Raw genomic sequence first — 25,470 nt, 5'->3', positions numbered from 1 at the left:
AATGTTTTCATAAATTATGGTTTTACTTTAATAATAGTAAATATAGGTTAGGGGAAGTTTTAGGTTTTACTAAGCGGCAATAGCTTATTCTAATAAATTTGGTCAACAACCTATAGATTTGCCCTTTAATAATATTATACAACATTTATAATTTGTGTAAGTAGTATTTGAAACTGCGGGAAATATAGGTAATAATTATTATTAATATTATTAGTACTCGTTTGGTTTAAACTTCAAAGTATAGATGTATAATATTAACATGATTCTTATACCCACCTTCTACACACTTATAAGATCATAATTCATATTACCTATTTGGTATATCTATATACCGAATATTTATACATTGGTTATAATCTATTTAATTTTATGATATAATAACTACGCAGTACTAACACCCGGACATAAAAGTTCGCGGTGTATGTAAGTATCAGATACAATATTTTAATATTCCATTCATATAATTATTTTATAATTGGTATCTTAAAATGGTTTATCAATGGCTGCACCGCAAACCCTTGTAAGTCGAATTTACCAAATTGTACAGGAGAAGCGAAGAGCTGTTTTAAATTGATATTGATAATAACAAGCCTAGGTAAAAAGTTAAAGTGTTAATTTCAGTAACATTCAAATTACGTTAACATATTAATAATTAAATATTAGATATAATACAATTATTATTAATGATACATATTGCATAAACATTTACCTTTTATTGTTTTAAACCATCACGTACTGCTGGCTATTTATATATTTAATGTATATATATATATATGACTTTTAACTTAACTGAGTTTAAAAATAAATAGGATAATTAATAATTATTAAATTTATACTTTTTAAAATGTTTTCTATCAATTTAACTTAACTCAATTAAAAATTATCATTAAATTTCTCAGGCTTGGATAATAATATTATAGTTTATAGTTTTTGTTTTTGAGTATTATCTTATGAAAATACCGGGAAAAATTATGATACATATGATATCCAAATGCACAGTGCACTGTGCATCCACGAAAACGTTTTTTTTCTGAAAATTTCGATTTACGAGTGTTTTCCGTAGAGTCGTGTAGCCATCTTCATAAAATTAAATAAAATACCTGGGTACTAATTACGATTATACTGATCGTGCAGTAAACCACTTCCGACGGAGGTTTAATCCTTGATTCACGATCGCCGCTGTTCCACGCAAACGTTACAAACCCGCTCCATTAGCTCACGAACCGGTGTTTGCGAAGGACCGAACGCATAATGGATGAAATTCAATACTAATAATATATCAATAATAATAATAATAAAAATATTAATATTGTATAAATAACGCCATTATAATGTCGTGCGCGTCATTGTTAGTTTGTGCGGGTGTCGTTTTCTTCAGTCATGTCTTCGAAGTCACGTCCATCGATATCGACGGTTCGGCGAACAACGGCTTTCCGAAAATATGGATCTCAAAACTCTTCTACGAGGCGCTGGTCGACTTCAACGGGCCCAGAGACGTTGGCAGTACGGCGTGTCGCCAACAGACGCAAATGTACGCTAAACACTTGGAAAACGATTCGCTGTGGGCGGTGCAGAGTCAGTAAAATTCATTAAAAATATTACGTATCTACCTCCACCTAAGTGTTAAGGAAAAGTAAAAACTGAGAATTTTATATAATGATTATAATGACCAATAGATGTAGCTGGCAATTGGTATAGTGATAGGGAATTTCAATTTTCCGCCAAATCATATATTGGTAAATTCCCCGTTCAGCCATATTACAAAAAAACTTATAACCTATAAGGGATCTATATGGGATAACAGTTTAATGATATTGTATGTTGTAGCGAATAATAAAGGGGAGCATAAATTATTAATTAGACAAATAAATAGATAACTGAATAGACTTTGAGAAATTAGGAATTTTGATATTGATTATTTTAGGAATAACATATTAGCAATGAACGACAATAATTAAAAAATCGATAATATTAATAGGTGATTAATAATTATATATGCCATAGATTGGTATTTAAATTTGTATAATGTATTAAAATTGGATTACCTATTGAAAAGTAATTAGGTACTATTTATGAGTATTTTTATACACACAATGATGACATTTTCAATGTTTATGAGAAAAATTAATTCAACCTATCGATTATTACGAATAGTAAAACAATCAATTAAAATTATAACATTTTAAAAGTACCTAATATAAAAAAAAAGTAGACAAAAGGGTACTGCTCTGCTGCACAGTAAAGTTGTCGAGTACGTCATTGTCATGGATGTGTTATTTATACTTATATTTAAACTCTATATGATAAATCATTGTATACGAAAAACGATTTTGAGCTTAGACGTTGTGTTATATTCTAGGCTCTAGCATACTTGTATAATAATAATCAAATTTAATAATCAAAAGAAAAAATAATAAAAATAGAAAATATCTCATGACTTTATAACATACATTTTCGGTAAACTTTTTTTTTCATAAAGGTTGAAAGGCTGGATTCTTCTATAAATTAAATCTTCTATTAAAATTTCCAATGTCTGCTTTGAAAATAAAAACCAATATGAATTTATAACTGAAAAATAAGTCACTCAATTGAGACTATGTCCCATGGCTATAAATAAAACAAAAAGACCCAAAACATTTTTAAAATTTTACCATAATGTATGGAAAATTAAAATATAAATATATAGTGACAATTTCAAATTTTATAATTAAGTTATTCGTTATTGTTGAATTACACCAAAAAAATAAAAATTCAAAAATTGGTTTTGATGTTATGAATACTAATTACAATTTTCCACTTTTTTCTGACGTTTTATAAAACTACTGAGAATTTTTAATTTCGAAGACCAAAAAGTACCATGTAGATTACATTTTTTATCAGAAATTATGCGAACGTCGAAAATCTAAGCAATTTTATTACCCTAAATTGTTGCTGAGAGTTTACTGCAGAGAGCGAAAAAAACACACATCATTGTAAAATATAGAGTACCTACATTCTCTACGCTCAGAATCTAAAACAGATAATTATATAATATTATCTTTTTAGGTATATTGACATAACATACCTACAGATAATGATAGACATTGTAATAAGCAGAATGGGGTTTATAAATAAATGTATAAACATACGCCGAGAGACCGTCTTTGCTCAAAGTCGTTTTTCGTATGCATTGATATATTTTAGATTTCGAGCGGAGTGATGAATGTTTTGATTTTACAACGATGTAAGTTTTTTTTGTCTGTAAACATTTTTATTGTAGAAATAATTTCCAATTTTCAATATTAACATATTTTTCTGTTTGGGAAGTAAATCTAACTGTTTCATTTTAAAGGTCAAATTTGAAAATGTATAGTAGTTTGAAAAACGCCGGGAAAAAGAAAACAAATTAAGGAAAAATGGGGATTGATATTTTACAAAAAAAAACAACTTCATAAATATGAAATATTAAATTATGCTAAAGAATGAGTTAGAACGATCTATTTAACTTATGCGATTTTTTATTGGTAGTCAAAATCAGGTTCTGCGCTGAACCGAAAAATATTATAGATCCGCAAACGCCAGCTCATGTTGTCTATAACTTACAACCGTAAACGTACAAGTACAAGATAGCAAATTTAAATTTAGATATAGAATTAATTTTCTATCGTTATTCGTTAGTTTTTATAAAATCGTAAATTATTTACCGATTGTTAAATTTAAATATACTAAATATAATCTATTATTTTTTTTTTTTATATTCTAATGTTGTGAAGTGAATTTTAATTATTTAATATATGCACATATACTCATAAGGCATAACTAGCTTTACATTGTATTCAACGAAAAAGATAGATAATTCTTACCTTAAATTTTAACGATCTATTACAAATAGACGCGGACGTTTAAATTTGGACATGAGAACAAAATTATAATTATATTCTATTAAAATTATAGTTTATAAGCATACATCTATTCAAATATTTACATAAATTAAAAACATTGCTAAAAAAATAATAGTTAAAAATTCAATAGTTACATTACACATATGCATACATAAAAATATATACCTAGCTAAAAAATGTAATAGTTAAAACGTAATAGTTACATAACACATATGCATAAATAAAAAACATTACTACAAAATATAATCAATAAAAAATAAACATCAATATCAATACATAAAATTATTTTTTAGAGGGACTATTTCCTGCTTCTAATTGACTACAAAAAAAGTCTCTACCTGATTGTATATTTTGAAGCACGTTAAAAAAGACTACAAACTTGGATGATTAGCTTCGACAAGATTTTTTGTTTCAAAAACCTACCGTGTCCATTTATCCCTGTTTAAAAATGTATAAAAATAATTCACTCTAATATTAAAATATATACCTAAATAATACATCATATAGAAACTAACGAGAGAACACAGATCATATTTTTAAATTTGAATTTTAGAATCGGTAAACCCTTCGAAATAGATATACGATTTTATAAAAACCAACGATAGAAAATGGTTAGAAAAAAATGGCTCTTTTTAGCGGAAATTAACTGTTTTTCGTTTGTATAAGGTAGTAATTCGGGTTTGGCGTCCTCTTAAATTATAATATACTTACATTGTATTTTGAGTGGAACGATGAATGTATTGATTTTACAATGATGTGTGTTTTTATTTTTATTTTTTTTTTTGTGTCTGTCATCACCTTTTAGGACAGTAAAACTGCTTCGATTTTCTTCAACAGCAACTTTTCTGATTGAAAAGTGAATATTGTTGGTACTTTGGGGGGTCATAAGTAAAAATGTCCTAGTAGTTTTCAAAAGCGACGTGAAAAACAAAATAAAAATTAAGGAAAAACGGGAATTTTTACGCGAAATCGATTTTGGTTTTTGGTGTAACTCTAAAACAAATGGCCGTAGATATATGAAATTTCACTGAATGTTGATATTAGCATTTTCTAAACACGATAAAATTTTGAAAATAATTCGACTCTTTTTGAGATGTTTACGAACATTGTCAATTTTCAATTTTCTTAGTTTTTTTTTCCATAAATACCAATACAATTTTATTTGTTGGGCGAAAAAGCTTGAACATTTAATACAAGGCTCCTGATATATTTTTACAATAGCAATTGTAAAATATTTAAAATACATAGGCACAATTTTTTTTTATAAGCATTTAAAATTCGAATTTCGACTCAGATATATTGGTATTAATATGTCTTAAACCAAGACTGACATACAGTCTCCACTCAGAATCGTTTTTCTTATACAATGATATTGTATCATTGAATTACCATCCATTATACAGTGACCCACTTGTAACCTACTGTACAGCAGAGCGACATCCCCTTACCCGCTTTTTAATAATAGAATCTCTTTTGGTTATACATTTCATAGGTTTACCAATACAGAACGATCTTAAAATAACACGCTTTAGTAGGTGTATCGTTTATGCTTTCGCAATTTTCGTAGGCAATAATGAAACATGTATCGCGTACAATATTCGAGACAAAATCATGCAGCAAAAAAAAATCTTACGTACAGCCAACTTTTCGTTACATAGTACACTGTCGATATCTCTCGTATCTGGGAGTAGGAACATCATATAAACTCAAATTCAACATGCAAATTGATGTTGCATGTTATACTGAAACAAACCTTTTATTTCTGAAGTAAACATAATTTCACAGTGGGTGGCGTCAGCACTTAGCTGTATACATTGCATAGACGCACAGGGTTGCTGTATTATGTACAGTATAATTAATACATATGGGTGCCAAGATCTATTTCGCTGATTTAAGTATGTGTAATTTTTTTGGAATTCTTTTATGAATCGGTCTACCTCCCCCAAAAAAGTTTTAAAAGTTAGCTTTGGGCTTATTTCAATTAGCATTGCCAGACCCATATGCACAGCTCCTTTAGCAGTTTAGTATATTATATTTATTTGTATGCATTAGCCACTATAAGGTATTTTTAATTTTTAATTTTTAATTAATATCGTTATGCTTTTTTTTCAATATATTAATAATGTGCAGTGTCCGATTCGTGGAGTCGTTATCCAAACGGTGTGCTCGCCGGCACCACTCACCAGATGGGCGTGTACGATGAGTGCGTCAGCGTGCATCAGCCAGTTCGGGGTAAATACTGCATACCATCCGTCAAACTAGGACCGTCAAACGGCATCGATTTTAAGATCGGCAAACCCGACCAACCGCAGAGCACCGACCATGCCTGGCGTGAGATACTCGGAGTTAGTACGATAGACATTGTGATCACTGATCACATACTAATCAAACATTTCTATGAAATTTTAGGATTAAATTAATTTGATGTATATTTATTTTTGATTCATCATCGATGTATTACTGTTGTAACTCATATGACTCATGGCGGTAAGAACAAAGAGTAAAGTGTTGTTAAGGTCAGGATTAATACAACTGGAATTATTTAACTTTTTAAATAGTTCACAAACAAAACAACAAACGTTGACAATATGTATTGAGAAAACATGAGCCATTTACGTGAGTGTATTTCACCATTGGGCAATTTAAATTCAAATAATGATATTTTTATTGAGCGATTATCATTTTTATATTTTGTTCGGAAAATTGAAATATTTTCGGATCCAAATTCTGAAAAAATGCTGGTCCTTTTAAGAATAATTCTATAAAATTGATGTTTATCAGTGATTCGAATGATTTTTCTACATCATTTATTATTTGAATTGAGTCAAATAATAACAAATCCTGAGAATCCTGTTCTTGTAGTTTTTTTAAACATGTAGTCTGAGTTGAAAAATTTGATTTGATAAAAATAAGGTCTGTATCCATACGGTTTTTATTGATGTATTTTTTTCCTCTTTGATGCTGACTGCATCGTCGTTGTCAAGTTTTTCAAAAACAGAATGAATTATATTTAAATTATCGCAGTAATAATTAGAGGCCGTTATCCAAGTACCCCATCGGGTAATGATAGGTTCTGGAAGAAGACTTATTACTTAATATTTCTTATTTTTCACAATTTACTTTAATTTCTCAGTATTTGCAGAAAAGAATTATAGATGAATCGTGTGAAAACGTATCTGAACCGAATTCTTGTACATAGCTTATTAACCGTTGGGCTAGTGATGATTTATCTTTTGGCATGATATAAAAAATATGTTTTAACGAAAAACACAAAGCTGAACAAAGAAAAATTTATAAATTCACAAATTCACTATACGAATAAAAACCTACATACGAGTGCAATCAAAAGTCGACGTAAACTAATCGATTAGGTCGTTGTAGATCGGAACAGTTTATAATATTATTGGGTATATAAGCAAGTATGGTCGAAGTCGATAACAGAAACAACATTAAGCGATACGATAAACGCAATATTGCCTTGCATTGGGATATTTTAGGAATATTTTTTTCAATCGACAATGAGTTTTATAACGTCCCAAAACTGTCGATCACTGATGAGTGGCCGAAATATGTATTTTTGCAGACTGAGTTTTCGATTTTTACACTAATTAGCAATAAATAGCAAAACCTCTAGAATATGCAAAAATATGCACTAAAAACTTTTGGTATTGAGTTCATTTTTGTTTGAAATGGATTTATTGCCTAGTCTGCTATCTTTTCATAAACTACAAACAAATATGCAAATGCTACAAGTCTCGAGCCCTGTTTATCACTAATGGTCACATTCCCAGATCTTGATACAATTTAATATCAAATTAAAAATTATGAACATTTGAATCAAAATTAATTGCAATCACTGAATTTTCTACTGTAGAAAAAATATTAATATTATTTTCAAGAAAATGTAAAGCATCATATTTTGAAGTAACTATTGTATTAGATACGATACTATATTACTAATATTATTCATGTTTTCAACATTTATTATTTAGAACCAAATCATGTTTATTAGTTGTATTAATTTCTACTTCGTTGACATTATTGAGTATTGATAGTTTCAAAGAAATTCGTCAATTTAGGTCACTTGCTTACTGTATCTTCAGCCTCCTTCTTTAATTTTCGTTTTGCATAACCACTGAGATAAATCCTTATTTTCTGATATTTTCAAATTTCAATAGTTGTTGGCACACACTAGTAACGAACAAAACTAACTCGACTAAAAATGAATTAATCTTCACAAAAGTCGACAGACTAACAACTATAGGTATAATGTGGGTTAAAAATGGGTTAAACAAATGATTAAGTGCTTTTGGCCAATTTAATATAAAACTTACTAGCTTATTTCTTTTGACAAATGAGAAAAAAATATTAAAAAAAGTCTTATTGAAAAAAACTGTAATATAGTGCACGTACCAAGTTTGGTTCTCATGAATTACGGCCTAGAAACCTATCGTATAATTAATATTAAATACCTATCGTATTTCTAATTGTAAAATATACTGTACAGTTCGTAGATCATGACAAACAACTGTATAGAAATATCATAAAATTCGGTATTTGCATACCAGACTCATGCACCGCGGCCGACCTCCAGATCACGCTACAAAATGAATTCGACAAACACTTTCTACCACACCAAGTTAAAGCTGAAGTTCAAGTTGATTCAATATTGTGTTCGACGGATAAGGACGAATATCCGTACGATACCGGATATTATTTAACCAGGTAACGAATATCTAAGTTATATTAAATGCACATGATTCACATTTGTGTATCATAATATAATTTTGTAATCGCTTGTGGTGCGCGTAACCTTTCGAGTGTTATTTAATCGTGTCGCTTACTTCCGATTTAAATAGCGCGCTATAATTAATAATAATAAAATGCAGGGCTCTGAATATTTTTTTTTTATATTTAAGCATTCAATATGTACTATTATAGCTCGACAATTGCATAACAAATTTATCTAAACAAGCAATATACAAGGTATTTGTATAGTACTTAAAATAACCAAATATAGAAATAACATACTAATACCAATAAAAAATGAAGGTCAGATATAGACATGATATGTAATGAAATAAAAATAAGATACTATATCGTAACATAATAATAATATGGCATTAAAATTAAAGCAAATTATAAAATGTAAAGAGAATGAAATTTATAAATGTAATGACAATAGATAAGATAGTAATAAGAGGAATTATTGGAAGAAACTGAAAAAAAGACAGTATTTTTGGCGACTAGTGCATTTAAAAATAATGAAATGAGAGTAATTAATGGGCTAATTAAAATATTTAGATTATTGATGTTTGGAAAAAATAGCACATAAATAATCATGATGCTGTGTCTTATTGGTTTGCGTGTAGCCATATATATGATTGGAACCTTCGACATTACGGAGGTCCGCGATACATTTTGTGATGTTTTTTGATAGTGAATTTGGTAGTGAGTAAAGTCGAAATTTTAAGAATTCCCGCATTATTGGTGTCTTCCAAAAAAAATATGGGAAGGGGGCGCTTATTTTTATATTATATATTTTTAACATTTACTACAGAAAGTTCCAATTCCAATAAAGCAGTAGCAATATCGGTTATTGTGGTGGAGAATTGCAGATTTCTGACGAAAAACTTGACTGAGCGATACTGATGAGTCTAGAACACGGTTATCTACTAAGGTTGGAGCACGGCACGTTATCACATGTACAAGTGGTGTGACTAGTGAACTAAAAGCGCTAGTAGTAGTCGACCCGACTTTTACTTGTAAAACATACAATAGATTGTAGTTTTGTACTTAAACAAAAAAGCAGTTAAGTTCTGTAAAAAATTGTTCTAGGTAAAAATGTTGAATGTTAAATTGTTCATTGGTTCAACTTGGTTTGAATTATTTAATTAACAGATAAGTCTGTAAATTAGGTTTTTATAAAATAAGCTTAGTGAAACATTTCATGAAAGAAATGTAGGTAACACTAATTCACATGTTCAATTTTGAAAATAAATATTTTTAATTTTATAACATTTTTAACAGATTTAATCACATTTTGCAATTGATCAATTGTACTCCCAATCATTCCATGAATTGTATGTTAAATTCTCGAATCCTAGAAACATTAATTTTTTTTATTTCAACATATTATATATATATTTTTTTTTTTAAGAATTCATACACTAATTGTTAAAAGCAATAAGCAAAAGCCAAGCAAGTATAAGCAAGTATTTAATATTTTAATGTAATTTAATTATCATGTATTATATAATTTCGATATTTTCTTTTTTTCTCTTGATACTTTTTTTAATTTAAGGTTTTCTTGATATGTGTATTGGCGTAACCTCATTTGAATGAAATAAACTAAAATATCTGTAGCCACTTCAAGTTGATGTTCTGCACATGTATAATATTTGAATTCAAATTTACTTTCAACAACTTCATCTATGACTCTTTCAAATACATCAAAATGTGTACAATGTTTAGCAAAGGAACTTTCAACTTTACTGAGGAATTCATACAAATAAGTGTTTGGATATACAAGGTTACCTCTTGATTTTAAAGCAATAAGTTTAGCTGCAGGATGCTCGAAAAATAATAAATATCGAGGAATACTATCTGCTCGTTTTTGGAGGGAAAACGTGATATCAATTTTCTATCACAATACTCGCGTAATATTTTGTTTTTAAATACTTTATTATAGTAATTAAAAATTTAAAGTCATCTATTCTATAAAAAATAAAATTCATTATTAAAATTAACTAACTTATTTATTAGAACACAATTGTTTATAAATATTAAATAAAAAAAAAAGTTGTTTGTCCTATTCATTATATATTAAAACCGGGCCAACTACTACTAGCGCTTTTAGTTCACTAGTTACGCCACTTCGACACGGCTATAACATGGGGAACATAGTAGCGAGCTCCAACCTTAGTAGATAACCGTGGTCTAGAAGGAGTGGAAACTAGGGTCAGTATTGTTTAGGTAATCCACAAATTTTGTTGAAATTTATCCGACCCAAGTGCTGCACAATGAGGTACGAGAGTATCGACTTGCATGTGAACCCATTAATTGGACTGGTAAGTTGTATTAAAGAGTCGATAAAAGATGAGTAATACGAGGCTCATATTCTGAAGATATCGATAGATTAATGAGTAATGACAATAACAATAAATTAACAAACGTACTTTGCCGATACTGCTGCGAAATCAGCATGAACGCGTGTTCGTGTTGAGCGGTACGGCTGAACAGTAAGTTTTAAATATTAATATATTATGCCATATAAATAAACTTAAAACAATTCACATTTTAACTTTGTCTAACAGATTGAAAATTGAACACAAAGTTCTTTATAAGTACTATTACATAAATTTAAAAAATATTAAAGATATAAAGTCACAATTTTTTTTGTTACGCTTTTGAAGTTCAGACCAACAAAATCACGACAATTTGCAATTTAATTTGTATTTGAACATTTGTACAGCTAACACTTAATAAAATTCAATACTATATATAGGTTACTCGAGGGTATTGGGGGAGTCGGAGGCGGTGCGTTTTTGTTTACAAAAAACATGTCTTACTGGAAAAACTCTCACATCTTGTATAATAGTCAGATTTCGTTGATTTGTTTTTTATTTGGAAGAAGAGAACATTTTGCACGTTAGATCAAAGCCCGATTATAAAAATTATTACTATAGAAGCTTAAATATGCACTTGAATAATTGCATTATATTTGTTCTTTTTTAAACGTATTTTTTAGCACTATTTGAAGTAAAATTCTGGCTTTAATTATCCGATCTCAAAAAAGTTCTCTCCTTCAAAATAAAATAATTTAAAATAAATTAAACTAAATCAGACTGTTCTACAGGGTGTGAGAGTTTTTCCCGTAAAGCCATTTTCGTTGATATAATACGTCATATTATGTAAACTTGCATCATTTTAACTGTATCAACCCCCCACCACTAAATAGGTATCTGCTGGTAGATTTATGGAAAAGTACTATAATAAAGGTAGTACCGACTACCTAAGTAAAATAAAATTATAGTTTTAAATTTTAAAGAATTGCGGAAAATTAGAAAAAATAGCACCGACGCCCTTAACTACTGAAACCAAAATTCTACGTAAAATGTAAATATAAAACTAAATAGTATTTAAAATATAAATACTATATAATATACTGTATTTAAAATATAATATAATATTATATTATAGCTTATACTTAATAACTTGTAGTAGGTATATTGTTTATTACTTATAACTTATTATACGCCTCTTCAGTACGGCTATAATATTAATTGGAATATTGTTTTTGTATGTGCTTGTCAAGTTCACTAGTTGGATTCATATTCTTGGTCTGCTGCTCATCGACGGTGTGCCATTTGATACTAATAATACGGGGTAACAATGGGAAAAAAAGTAGGTAGACTATTTTTTTTAGTTATAAGTGTGTAATACACTAATACATAGGAATTATGTATAAATAATAGTAGTTTTATATTTAATTTTTGTTATATATTTATTTGTTATTGTATTATATTTACAGTTGAAATGCCAGAAACATTCGGCTCATTCTCGCTAATTCGAAACTTCAGAGATCTTATCAAATACAATAGAAACAATGATTTGAACATATTCAATGGGCTAAAAGTTTTTACCATGATATTGGTGTTGTTCTGCCACATATTTCTATATTTTATAATAAATCCCATCAAGGGCGGCATTTATATGGAAAAGGTAATCCAAATAATACTATAATAAAATACTATAATTATATAATACTAATACTGCGAATAATTTACTCGGTGGGTACCGATATTATAATTTAATACAATTGTATGATACTATGATGCACGCAACCCTCATTTATTTTCTTGCGTTTGTTTTCATTTTAAGTTGTATGAGGACGGTTCGGATTTCTTATTGACGGCCATGAATTTGATCGATCCGTTTTTTTACATTGCCGGTTACTTGATGTACGTTATGTTGATTCCGCAATTCAATAAGCCCGGCACCAATTGGTATCAAATAATCATGGTGATCGCGTACAAATATTTGAAGTTTGTATAAATATCTAATTGGTATATTACACAATTATAATACGTGTAGTAATGATAATAATAATGATAATAATAATGATAATAATTTGGTTTAAAATAATAATTTATTATAATATACTAGGTCAAGTTCGACTAAACGATTTCGTTTTAGCCAAGTATATTGTTATTTATTGTAGTAGTCAGGTGTACAGAAATAATAATTAATAAATCTTATTATTTATTTCTATTGGACCATGATAACTCGTGGTTGATATATCAAAAATAGGAAAGTCACAGTCAGAGCTATTATTAGCAAGGCTTACTAGTATTCCTGGCCATTTAACTTATTATTTACAATCATATATTTATTTGTATTATATAATATGTAGGTATACTGCGTTAAACGAAAATCAACCGTTATTCCCTGATTATTAACGTTATTGATCAAACACACAGGTAATTATATTAACGTTATGAACCGTGAATCTTCGATAACCTTATAAAGTTTAAAAAAACTGGATTTTAAAAAAAGTGGAATTACCTATTTTTATTAATTATGGTGACTTTTATTTCAAAGTCCGTGATAAAGCGACATTGTTAGCAAATAAACGCACACTACCACAGTTTATTAATATTAAAATTATTAATGGCGATGATAACGATTATTTTTGAAAAAGGGTTTTACCGTCGTATGTGATCGTGATGCTGATGACAGCTTTTGTCATTCCTCATTTGGGCAACGGGCCATTTTGGGCTTCAAGGATATGGATTGAAGCTGATAAATGCAAAAATTATTGGTGGGCTAATGTATTGGCAGTCAGTAACTACATACCAGTCGAAAACCAAGTAAAATGAAAAAAATATACATTTTGATGATTATATATTTAAGAATCATATTTATTCACCATTGAAAATGCGAATATCGAAGCTGCAGGTATAGGTTATAACTTATAAGGTATAGTGATTATACTTAGGAGGGGGTGTTTAAGGTGTCCATATCTGCTTGATAATGTAAGTAAAAATTACTGGTACGTTTCAAAATCACCGAGAAAAATTAAATAAAAAAACGGGTATGTGGATGTTCCTCTGCTGTACATTAGGTGTCTCGGAGGTCGCTGTAATGGATGGATTTTAATTCAATGTTATAAAATCATTGTAGGTATACGAAAAACGATTCTGAGAGGAGACTGTATGTCAGTTTAGGATATTGTATACTGTTATTATAGCCTGCAAGTTTAATTAATATTATTCTTAAATTATTAGTGATGCTAGAAAAATATTAAATATACCAATGTAAAATTGGGATGTTTTGGAGCCGAATGACAACAAAATGATAAACGTTATATTCTTTGTGTTAATATGCAATTTTATCCAAATGTGAACTTAAAATGTCTGTAAAAAATAACTGTATTCATATATTTTTTAGATTACTTAGTTATGGAAAATTCTGCTTAAATGAAACCTTGTTCTAAATTGTATACATTTATAATTACAAAATCATTTTCAATTTTTAATTTCATCAATATTCTCAAAATTTGAACTTAAAAAGCTTATAAAAAAAAATCATGCATATGTATTTTTAATATTTTTCAATTGCTATTGTAACAAGTTATCAAGAGTCTAGTATAAATTTTCATGCTTTTTGACACAACCAATACAATTTATTGACATTTTTAGAAAAAAAAATGAAAATTGAAAATGTCCGTCGACAGCTTAAAATGAGTCAAAATATTTTGAAATGTTATCAAGCATATATGAATTGATGAAATAAACATGTTGGTGTACATTTCAAGTGTCTACAGTAATTCGTTTTTGAATTATAACAAAATAAGAAAATCGCTACAAAAGAAATCTAGTGAATGTTGTACAAATTTCAATTTCCAACGCTCTTAAAAATTTAATTTGACTTTCCGGTAGAAATTTTTTTTTTGATAAATGTGGACAAGCTTGTAAGGAATCTTGTGATAAATTTTTAATCTAGGAAATTTTTTATGAATTTCTAACTAAATATAAATTGCTAATTTCCTTGATTTTTACAAATTTTGTCAAAATTCTAAGTTTAATCGATCATATACAATTATTGTGGATTTACGATCTACTCTTTTAAAATTTTCATTAACAATAACTTACACGGAACCTTTTATTATATTTTCAAGATTTTTGTTTGGGCGAAAAATTTTATTGACTTGAGTTTTAAAAAAACAAATAATAATCGAAAATTGCAGAGACCAAACAAATTGTTCAACACTAATCAAAATATTTTGAAAATTGTATGGTGTATAGAAAATGCTTACACAAATACACAGTGAAAATGTCATGTATTTATGGCCATTTTTGTTTGACTTTTACTAAAAACCAAAATCAATTTTTTCGAAAAATGGTTTTGCGTAAAAATTCTCGTTTTTCCTTAATTTTTTGTTTGTTTTTCCTGTTGTTTTTGAGAACTATTGGGATTTTTAAATTTTGACCAACCAAATACGCCAACTTAATTCTTTTTCCTTTCAGAAAAGTATTGCTGTTGAAGAAAATTGAAACACTTTAACTACCCGAAACCTTGATAACAGACACAAAAAAAAAAATAAATATAAAAACACACATCATTGTAAATTCAATACATTCATCGCTCCTCTCAAAATCTAAAATAAAGAAAAATTTGAGTAATAACCCAACACCAGTTTTCCACAAAATGTATTTCGTTTTTTTATTGTTGTTATTGTAATTCAATATAGTGAATAACCGTATTACTAATATAATATAGTAGATATCTTAAATGTTCACTTTATATTTAGATATGTTAGCATAATATTCTACATTTGACATAACAAACAAAATATTCGGCTTTCTGTGAGTTATTTATATAGAAATTCAAGATACATTTTCTTAATTTATGTAGAAGAAAATTGTTATTTTATAGTTAAAATGTTTGAAAATGTGATACAAGATTCCTCATAATTGATAAACTTTTGTTACTGAAATCAAAAAAAAAAATTTAACGTTATGACAACATTGGTTATAGAAAAACACATTATGCAAGCAGATTTTTGTATGATATTAAATTGGGTGTTTTTGGTAAGTACCTACATACGTAATATAATAGTTAAGCAGATTAGAAAAGATAATTGAGTATAATATATAAATATATGTATGTGTAATGTGTATATATTGCGATACCTGCGATTTCACAATCTAAAAGTTAGTAAATCTTTTTAAAAAAATCATAGCAATAAAATATGCTGTACGGTGGTTCGGTGGTAGGACTTCAGGAAATGTATCATGCCCTAATCGGGTGTATTAAATATTTACCACTGTATATTATATAACGTGGTCAGAGGATAGTCAACAATTCATATCTCTCCCCCCCCCTATTACAACAAAGCTAAGCATGCCACTGGGTATTCTATAGCATAATATTCATAATCATTTTCGTTTGCCATTACAGTGTCTCATTTCCGGCTGGTACGTATCGTGTCTGCTACAGTTTCTCGTCATCGGGACCACAGTGGTTTACATTTGTGTCAAACACCGAAGAATTGGAATATATTTAATTGTTACACTCTTCATCACGTCCTTGGCAATATCGTTCCTTACAACCTATTTCAACCAAGCGTACGGAATGGTTCGAATAATGTATTCGTAAGTATAAATTACTCGATACAAAGCATTGAAAGGCGAAATACATTGCTTTAGTACCTGCATTGTTGAAGGGATGAGTATAATCACTATAGTCACTATCTATTATACTACTAGTATTATCATAATAATATTATAAAAAAAAGGTACCTTGAACGACTTGATTAGATAACATGTTACTCAAACAAAACATATAAGTTTTCATTGATAACGTACATCACGTGTTGTAAAATAATTACATTTTTCGATTTAATCCTTTAAGATTTATAGTTTATACCAATACGAGTAAGTACCCCAACGGGCAACGACAGACACTTAGAGATTGAATACAACATAATATTATTCTATTTTGAATTATTTCGACTGTTCAAAAATAGTTGTTAATATTAGGGTAGGGATTTTGATGCAATTTCATTTTTTTTTGGTGTTTTAAACGTAGCTTCAAATCTTCGATTATCCTGTAGTTTCGCAGGTTTGGCTCGGTGAACTCGTTTAGTACTCGCATTACTCGCATAATCACATAATATTATACATACTAGTATACAACTATACAAGCATAATTATATAAGAGTTTTCTATTTATATATCCTCTTCCACAGGTTCTTGCAGAATCCAAGCAATTCATCGGAGTTTAGTCATTACTACCGACCGTTTTACCACCGAGGTACACCTTTTTACGCCGGATTGCTTGCCGGAATCGTGGTTGAGGAGCTGAAAAAACGAAAAATAAAATTGTCAATGGTAATTGAGTGTATTGCAGTGTAGTGTCTCTTTAAGATTTTGAACTGACGCAACGTAATGATCGAGATTTATAATATTATAATAACGGAACTCATTCTCATTGAAGAGATTGTGACACACTGACTAAACGAATCGATGATTATTATCATTAAGGTTTTTAAACAACAAATCAGCCACTTATAAGTTATAACATACAGTTATACATTTTAATAAATTTACAATTCGTTGAATTTGTTAATTGGTAGTGTACTGGCATGAACATTACGGAAAGGACGCCAAACAGCAGGATGAAGCTAAAAAATATGGTCCGGGATTATCGCATACGCCAGAATGTGAGTCGAACAGTATAGTGATGTCGTTTTTAAATGTAGAGCATAGGGAATTTATTTGTTTTTTATTATTATAATCTAAATGGTGAATCAAATTAATACTTATTATAGAACGTTTTTTAAAATCGAATTTTAGGTACTCAATCAAATTATGTGTTTCCAACTATGTACGACTTCCAGACAAAGGTATATAATTGTTTTTAAGCTGCCTAATCGTGACTAAATGTTGCCTCTTATTAAATAGTCACGAGCAGACAGCATAAAAACAATCATAGGTACATCTTTGTCTAGAAGTCGTATATAACTGGAAAAACATAAAATAGATCGCCATTCTATAGTAAATATTCATTAGTTTCACCATTTAGATTATAATAATAAAAAACTAATGCTGTTCGTGTAAAAACGACAACAACACATTCTGACGCGTATTCTGGCTAAAATTCCGAACCACTTTTAAATACACATTTCGGTGTCCTTTCTCTAATGTTCAGTTGTGTTGGGAATCAGTGGTGGTCAAATTATAATTTTGTCAAGGAGGGGGGATATGGCTGATTTTTTTAACATGTACTATTTGACTATTAAAAATATGGTTATCAGATAATAAACATCGAAAAAAAGGAAACGGTGGAGATCTACCGCTCACCCGTTTGACTACCACTGCTTAGAAGGACTAATTTATGATGCAATGTTGATATTAAAAGTTCAAAACAAAATCAAGTTCAATTTGATGACAAAAAAATCATAATTATTCATTATCCATAGTAAATTTTGTTTACCTTTATTTATATGAATTATAAAACATATTTTTAATTATTATTTTATCATAAAAATTAAAAACTAATAAATTATATCCATAAGGTAGATGGGAGAATTCAGTGAGAGTGAATTGTCGCACGTGCTCTTATTACGCACTATACTTATACATTTATGTAGTATAAATTATAATAATATACCGACTACCTAATATTATTATTTTATTGTAATTTATTACCTTGTAAAAAATAATTGGACAATGACGGGCTATATTGACACTCATACACGCATTAAACAGCTCAGTGAATATTGAATAGGTGTAATATTTAAAATATTGTTTGATTGATATGCGTATATATTATACATTTTATATTATACCTACGTAAATAAAATCTCTATACAGCTATAATCTTCGGCTAATAGAGGATATTTTTGGCCTCACACTACTTACGATTTATGTTTTTGTTTTTTCTCACAGACTGTCGTCTACGCTGGAACTGTGGTAGTCTGCACCGTTTGCTTTTGGGTCCAGTTGTACGGAGCTGTGTTCTACGAAACCTACAGGCCATACAACGCGATGGAACAGTCGTTGTACGCTGCTTTTAGCCACTGCACGTGGGCTGTCATATTATTCTGGATAACGGTATGCCATTTCACCACCGGTTATGGTACGTCACATTGAAAAATATGTTTAAGAACAATAAAACAAAACCGAAATGTTAAAAATATAATAAACATTTGACGACACTTGTTCGTTTCCATCAATAATTGTTGGTAAATGAGTTACGCTACAAGTTGACAATCGTAAAAACACTTAATTCATAAATTATTACGTGCCTATTTGGTTACAATTGGTACCTATACTTAACTAATAACTAGTTACACCATTCGTTTATGGGATCACGGCAAAAAAAGCTTGAGTTGAGCTTGAGTTTCAAATTCTGATTTAAAATAAAGAATATATAATTGAGATGGAATGAATGATGCTGGTAGGTGTAAGTAAAAAGGGGGACACAACACAATAGCTTACCAACTGAATAAATATAAATTCACAATTTTTCTTGCTGATAATTTGTATTTGTAAATGAATTGAATATGATAATGAGTAATGCAATATCATGGAATAATTATATTTTATTGGCATTGGTACCACGTGTTTGTGGTAAGAAATTAAAAAAAATGTTCCATCTTATACTCAAATAAGTTAGTTTTATACGTATTAGTGTATTACTAGTTAATTGTTACCTATCAGTTTTACTATTTATTATATACTTATTATACCTATTATACATTTATACTATTAACTATTCCCTATTGAGCATATATTATATGTGTGTCCTACCAATAAAATAATACCTATTCTTATTTTAATACGTATAGATATGAAACAAAATGTAATTTAGAAATGAAATTGGAAACATTTTAAGCTTAAGTAATAATTAACAGGAAACAAATTATACATTCATATTTATATTCTAAATTTATTTATAAAGAGAACAAACAAGTTATTATAATTTATGACCTACCTTCTATTTGTGTGTGGAATATAAATGAGAATGAAAAATAAAAATTATCTTGTATTTGGAAAAAAAAAAATTTTAAGCATAAAATTGTTCAATTGGTTTTCATTGTTTTCAGTTAAAAAATATAAAATCCAATATTTATTTTTACACAATTGATACATAATATGTACCTATAGGTACAAAGTACTTAGTACTTACATATATTATATAAATCAATAAAACATTATCATCTATTATTATAGAATTAAGTGTTACTCTAACTTTAAAATTCAAGATCATATTAAATCGTGTAATGTATATTATTTATATACCTAGGCCCATTAGAAAAACTACTCAACAACAGATTAACGGTGCCACTGGGTAGACTATCATATACAGTTTATCTTGTCAACATCATCGTCATAATAATGATAGAAAGTAAACAAAGAACAACTGTAACCCCTTCATCGTCCACATTGGTAAGTGAATATTTTATACTAATCATCGTTTTAGTATCACATTAAGAAATTTTACCTTATGAGAATTGATAAGATTATTTGACAGTTGACATACAGTACTCATTAAAGTTCAAATTACAATATTGGTTGCAATATTTTACTGATTTTGAGCTATGTATTATAATACACCATCACAAATCTATACACACCGTTCTACGTCATGGCAGTTATACAACCTATAAGTTAATAGAAATAATAATAACAACTATGAAATAATACCTATAATGTTATAATTATTATAACATAATAACATGAGTTGTTTTTGGCAAAAATTAGATCAAATAAACAAATTACTAATAAAGTATAATAAAAAAAATCTATATAATATTATAATATAAAAAACATTTTAAAAATACCCTTAGAAAAAGAGGCTGACACGCTGTCTCCGCTTGAAATATTTGTTTATATATATGCAGTAATTATGTACCTATCATTGATTTTAAATTTAACCATCCATTACAGTGACCCATTGTATAATATCATGTAAGTACTCACTGACAAAGTATACTCACAGCCGAGTGACTTGTACCTATATTGTCCATTTATACCTAGTATTGATGGCCTATCAGACTTATCCATCATAAACAAGTTTTATCATTCAAATATTATTTGCAATAATTAAGTTAAAGTTACTCTGAAAACATTTAAGTGGATCATGAAACAAAGTTTTTGTGATACATTGAGGAACTTGAATTTTAAAACAACCTTTGGTTTAAAAGTTATTAATAAAGTGGGGAATACTAGAACGACTACTTTTTTTTATTACCTGGATTTTAGGGGATGTGTTTTTAAAGTATAATTCTATTTTCACAAATTAATGAATTGACGATACTTATTTAAAAAAAAATGTTTTATGGAAAATCTGTGATCGAACCAGGTGCTTTACACATTTACACCAGAATGTATACCTACCATTATTAATTCCTGTGGCCATGACCACTACACTTGACCGTGACTACACATACCTACAACCGCAGTAACCAAACGATCATAATTAAAATATGAAGTGAAGTATTTTTTGTACACAAATAAGTTTATACTATCATTATAATATTATCCATAAATATTAAATAGTATTTATTAAAAATTCAAATTTAAAAGTGCGATTATAAAACTACTAAATTCTGTTATTATGTTAAATGTCTCCTATTAATATTTTTACACGGAAATACTTAAAGTAATAATATTCAAAATACTAAATAAACAAATAAATGAAAATAATAAATAATATAATTAATTGCTAATGGCAATAGTTGCAGGGCTGTAGTTAAGTAAAAAAATCAAGTTGTATTATTATATATTAAAAATAAATGGGTTAGCTTTAATATGATTTAATATCAGACAATTTCAAGTTTAAAACTGTAAATAAGTACTCAAGTTGATAGTAATTATTAGTTCATGAAATGGTATAGTTTAAAATATATTAAGCCAACAATTAGTAACAATGTATAGGTACTTACTCTATACGTTTTCTTGTCGAAATTAAATACAATGTTCAATATTTTTGCCATAGAGATTACTTCAAAACGATTTTGCCACTTTTTTGAAACTCAATTCTTAAATCCAACCAAATTTGGTTTTAAAATTTTGAATTTTAGTATATGTACTCCTATAATGGGTTGATTTAAAAAATGTTAATATTTTTGATTTAGTAAGGAGTTTACTTTGCATCGGTCGGAGTATAATGCATAATATATTCAATACTTGTAATAATATACAAAATTGAAAAAGTTCTCCCCCCAACGCTAAGTAATCTTTTTCATATGCATTCAAATGTCTTTTTACATTTTTTAATTCGAACCATTGGAAGTGCTTAAACTTTTGTCAGACTTATAGCTATTTCAAGTGCATAAACTGGTTTTGAATATTATTTTAATTTAATGACCTAATGATAATATGTGCATGCACGCCAGTAATATGTATTATTCTGGTGATTTGTGGGGTGTGTACACAATATTGATAATTTATACATTTACTACACACACAAATGTAATCAGTGACCATAAAGAAAGAAAGAATTGCGAAAGCACAGCTCCTTCAAAAAGATACGTTTGCATTGCTTGGTATGGCTAATATTTAAGGGGCAACATCTAGGCAATTTCTAATCTTGTTTTAAATTCCTTCAATCGTGCGTTAGTTGTACCTAATTGATTATTAGTGTGGGTGAAATTCAATGCAGATTCCAACCCCTGTAAGTTCATGCACGTGTCAAAAACTCGGTTTGGGAGGTTTATTTTTCTAAACATTTTAATGGATCTACATTTTATTTTCATTAATTTCATATTTTTAATCATTATTTTGAGTTAATAGGTAAAACATCCAAAATTCAGATTTAATGGGTATATCCTCACGGGATACCCTGTATATTATGTTTAATTCAGGATAATTTTTACCCCTGTCGATCGAATAGGTACTCATAACCCTCGCGACCTACTGAAGGTTCACAAATGTTCAAAATGTCGTGAACTTCATAACGAATTCAAATTTATTTTTAGAGTAGATTGTTTATGCGATTGACGAAATATTGATACTATTGACCAAAAAAAAAAAATTATTTAATATAATAATAAATTACATTCGTGCAGTGTGGTATTGAGGTGTTTCTGCGGAAGGGATCCGCTATTTTTTTTACACGCATTCACTTCTATTAATGATCACGCCGCGGTCGTACTACCTACTATGCACACTTTACTCAATCTACAATCTCTGTACAAATTGCCAATATTGAATTCCTTCAAAACTATCAGTATTGAATCCGGTATACTGATGTATATTGAATAAGGAGCAATACCTATTTGGGCAATATTTTATTTATTTTTTTTATTTTTTAAAAGTAATTAACAATCTGTATCAATATTAGACACAATAAGAAAATGTGGTAAAGGTAAACGAGACATGAGGTTTTTGTTGAAAGGAGCCAACCATTGATGATACTTTCTGCTAGCTTGAATTATTTGAATTTTTAATTAATTTTTTTTTTTTATTTAGGCAATATGAAATTATATTTCTGTAATCCGCTAGATTTGTAAATTATGATTAGTGTGAGTGTATAATATGCCATACGGGTATGAGCTTACAATGTATGTATTTATGTTAACGACACCGTTGACCAAAAATGAAAATCATAATTTTTTTGCTCAAAACATGCTTTTCAGGATACACTATCACATTTATCTGATTTCATTAATTTTTTTTGTTTTTTTTTTTCAAAGAGCATGGTTTTAATGTATAGGCGTTTTTAAATCTTAATAGTTCACACGTTCATAACTTTCATAAAAATAAAAATATCATCAAATATGTAACGTAGGGACACAGGTACCTACCTAATGTTCTTAACTTAAAGTTTGTTAAAAGGTGAATTAGTTCTAATATTAAAAGTAACAACTCAAGGTTGATTCTGCTAAACATAAAATAGGTATGTTGCACGTGTGCCTGAGGGAGAAAACAAATAATGTGCTTACATCCTCTTTTATCGTTTTGCTTAGTTTTTTGTTTTACTAAAATTGTCGTTTATAGCTGAGTATTGTTTAATGATAATTTAATATAATCGTTTACTGTTTTGTTTTCTGTTATCTATTTCAATCGTTTTTTTACTAGTATAACGTTATAATCATAACGTTATGTAAGCGTTTTCGTTCCCTGGTTTTTGCTGTTGTACGTAAGTAAGACGGAGACAACACATGCGGGTGCGACGTTATCATAAGTCATAGTTTTAGATGAGATAAGCTATTCATTTCTTTGTAATCATAACTTTACACTTTTAAAATTAAAATATATAATATACACATACCTACATAATATTATTGTTCGTTTACTAATAAATTCCAATTACTAATTTATAACTCAACGATCTAAATGTAACCTTGACAATAACTTAAGTAATAATTTTTTTCATTAACTGGTTCAATGTGAAAAATATTTTATACATGATTGTATTTTTTACTTACTGGCATGACGTTTCAGATTGATGGATGGATTTTCGGATCGTTCAGAACATACTTTATGGGTGCTTTGCTGTATTTGATCATCGATGCACCGTTTGGACTATTGATCAAACAATTATTGTATGGAAAGTGAGTATACCTATCTCTAATATGATGTCATATAGTTTGAGAGGATGCTACAATACTCTCAAGTGTTATAATCCATATTTGGCTTATTTTGTCGAACACTAATAAATAATTGAGTAAATATTAGCCAAAAGGGACTCAATTGAAGATCCTTTTCCCCAACCACCCCAATTTAGAATTTTTTTAGCACTCGTCTTTGGTGGTTTTTAAAGGTTTGTAATCTCATTTGTTTTCGTTTGTAGAGATTTAGTTGTTATTTAAAATTCAAAGTTTCGATGGGGGGGGGGGGAGGAGCTGGAAAAATACCCTGATTTCGAATTTTTTTTTTTACCATTTGTTTGTAAATGGTTTGTACTGGTTTGTAATCTAATTTTTTCGTTTGCAGATATTTAGTATTTTTGAAGCCAACATAAGGGAAATTATGGGGTCAAATACTCGATTTGTATCACGCATTCACGCATTCAATCGTATGATTGATAGGTACAACCGTTATGTGATCTAAACAGTAAACATAGACCTTATACTTTTTTTTTTCCGTTTAAACTGACAGCAGAGGAGGATCTGTTTGAACACTACTACTCCTAGACCTTATACTTAGTATAAGGTGTATGGATCTTAGGAAATTTATAAACTTTGGTTGAAAAATCGTCCTTTATCAATGTTTTTGAGTGTAATACCTCCTATATAATCAATAATAATTTTTTATCATCTAAAACCGAATATGTTTATAGCATAGTGTTGTATCATTTATAAAGGGAAAAAATATTTTCCATAATTTCATTGAAATATTTCAAAAAGAGTGAAATTGAAAACAGCCAAGTGAATTGGTTTAAATACAGAACCTTAGTTTTATAAAAAATAGATATATTTAGTATTATTCCCTCTTATAAGACAACAACACAAAAAATGGTTCTTCTGTACACAAATTGGTCACGTTGTACTTCTTTTTTCTGTACTCTGTAAGACGGTGACAACGTACTGACAACGCATGCGATTTATATATATTTTTATTTTTTTATT

General features: G+C 28.7%; 1 protein-coding gene across 2 annotated transcripts; it reads left to right on the top strand.

Annotated features, from left to right (window-relative positions):
- Positions 1–1,200: 1,200 nt before the first annotated feature.
- Positions 1,201–24,493, top strand: LOC111042475 (nose resistant to fluoxetine protein 6-like). 2 transcript variants are annotated; one of them, XM_022327103.1, is made up of 12 exons: positions 1,201–1,575; positions 6,012–6,226; positions 8,389–8,606; positions 12,199–12,287; positions 12,415–12,605; positions 12,765–12,928; positions 13,585–13,753; positions 16,347–16,540; positions 17,137–17,278; positions 18,839–19,028; positions 20,199–20,341; positions 24,344–24,493. In XM_022327103.1, exons 1-12 carry the CDS (start codon positions 1,332–1,334, stop codon positions 24,455–24,457), a joined length of 2,073 nt encoding a protein of 690 aa, XP_022182795.1. In that variant the 5' UTR covers positions 1,201–1,331; the 3' UTR covers positions 24,458–24,493. The 2 variants fall into 2 exon arrangements, with proteins under 2 accessions (XP_022182795.1, XP_022182796.1); XM_022327104.1 differs by lacking the exon at positions 1,201–1,575 and adding an exon at positions 3,135–3,223.
- Positions 24,494–25,470: the final 977 nt, after the last annotated feature.

The sequence above is a fragment of the Myzus persicae genome, unplaced genomic scaffold, assembly GCF_001856785.1.
Source record: "Myzus persicae strain clone G006 unplaced genomic scaffold, MPER_G0061.0, whole genome shotgun sequence".
Lineage (NCBI taxonomy): Eukaryota > Metazoa > Arthropoda > Insecta > Hemiptera > Aphididae > Myzus > Myzus persicae.
Note: the sequence above shows the minus strand (reverse complement) of the source record. Positions and strands in the feature narration are given on the sequence as shown.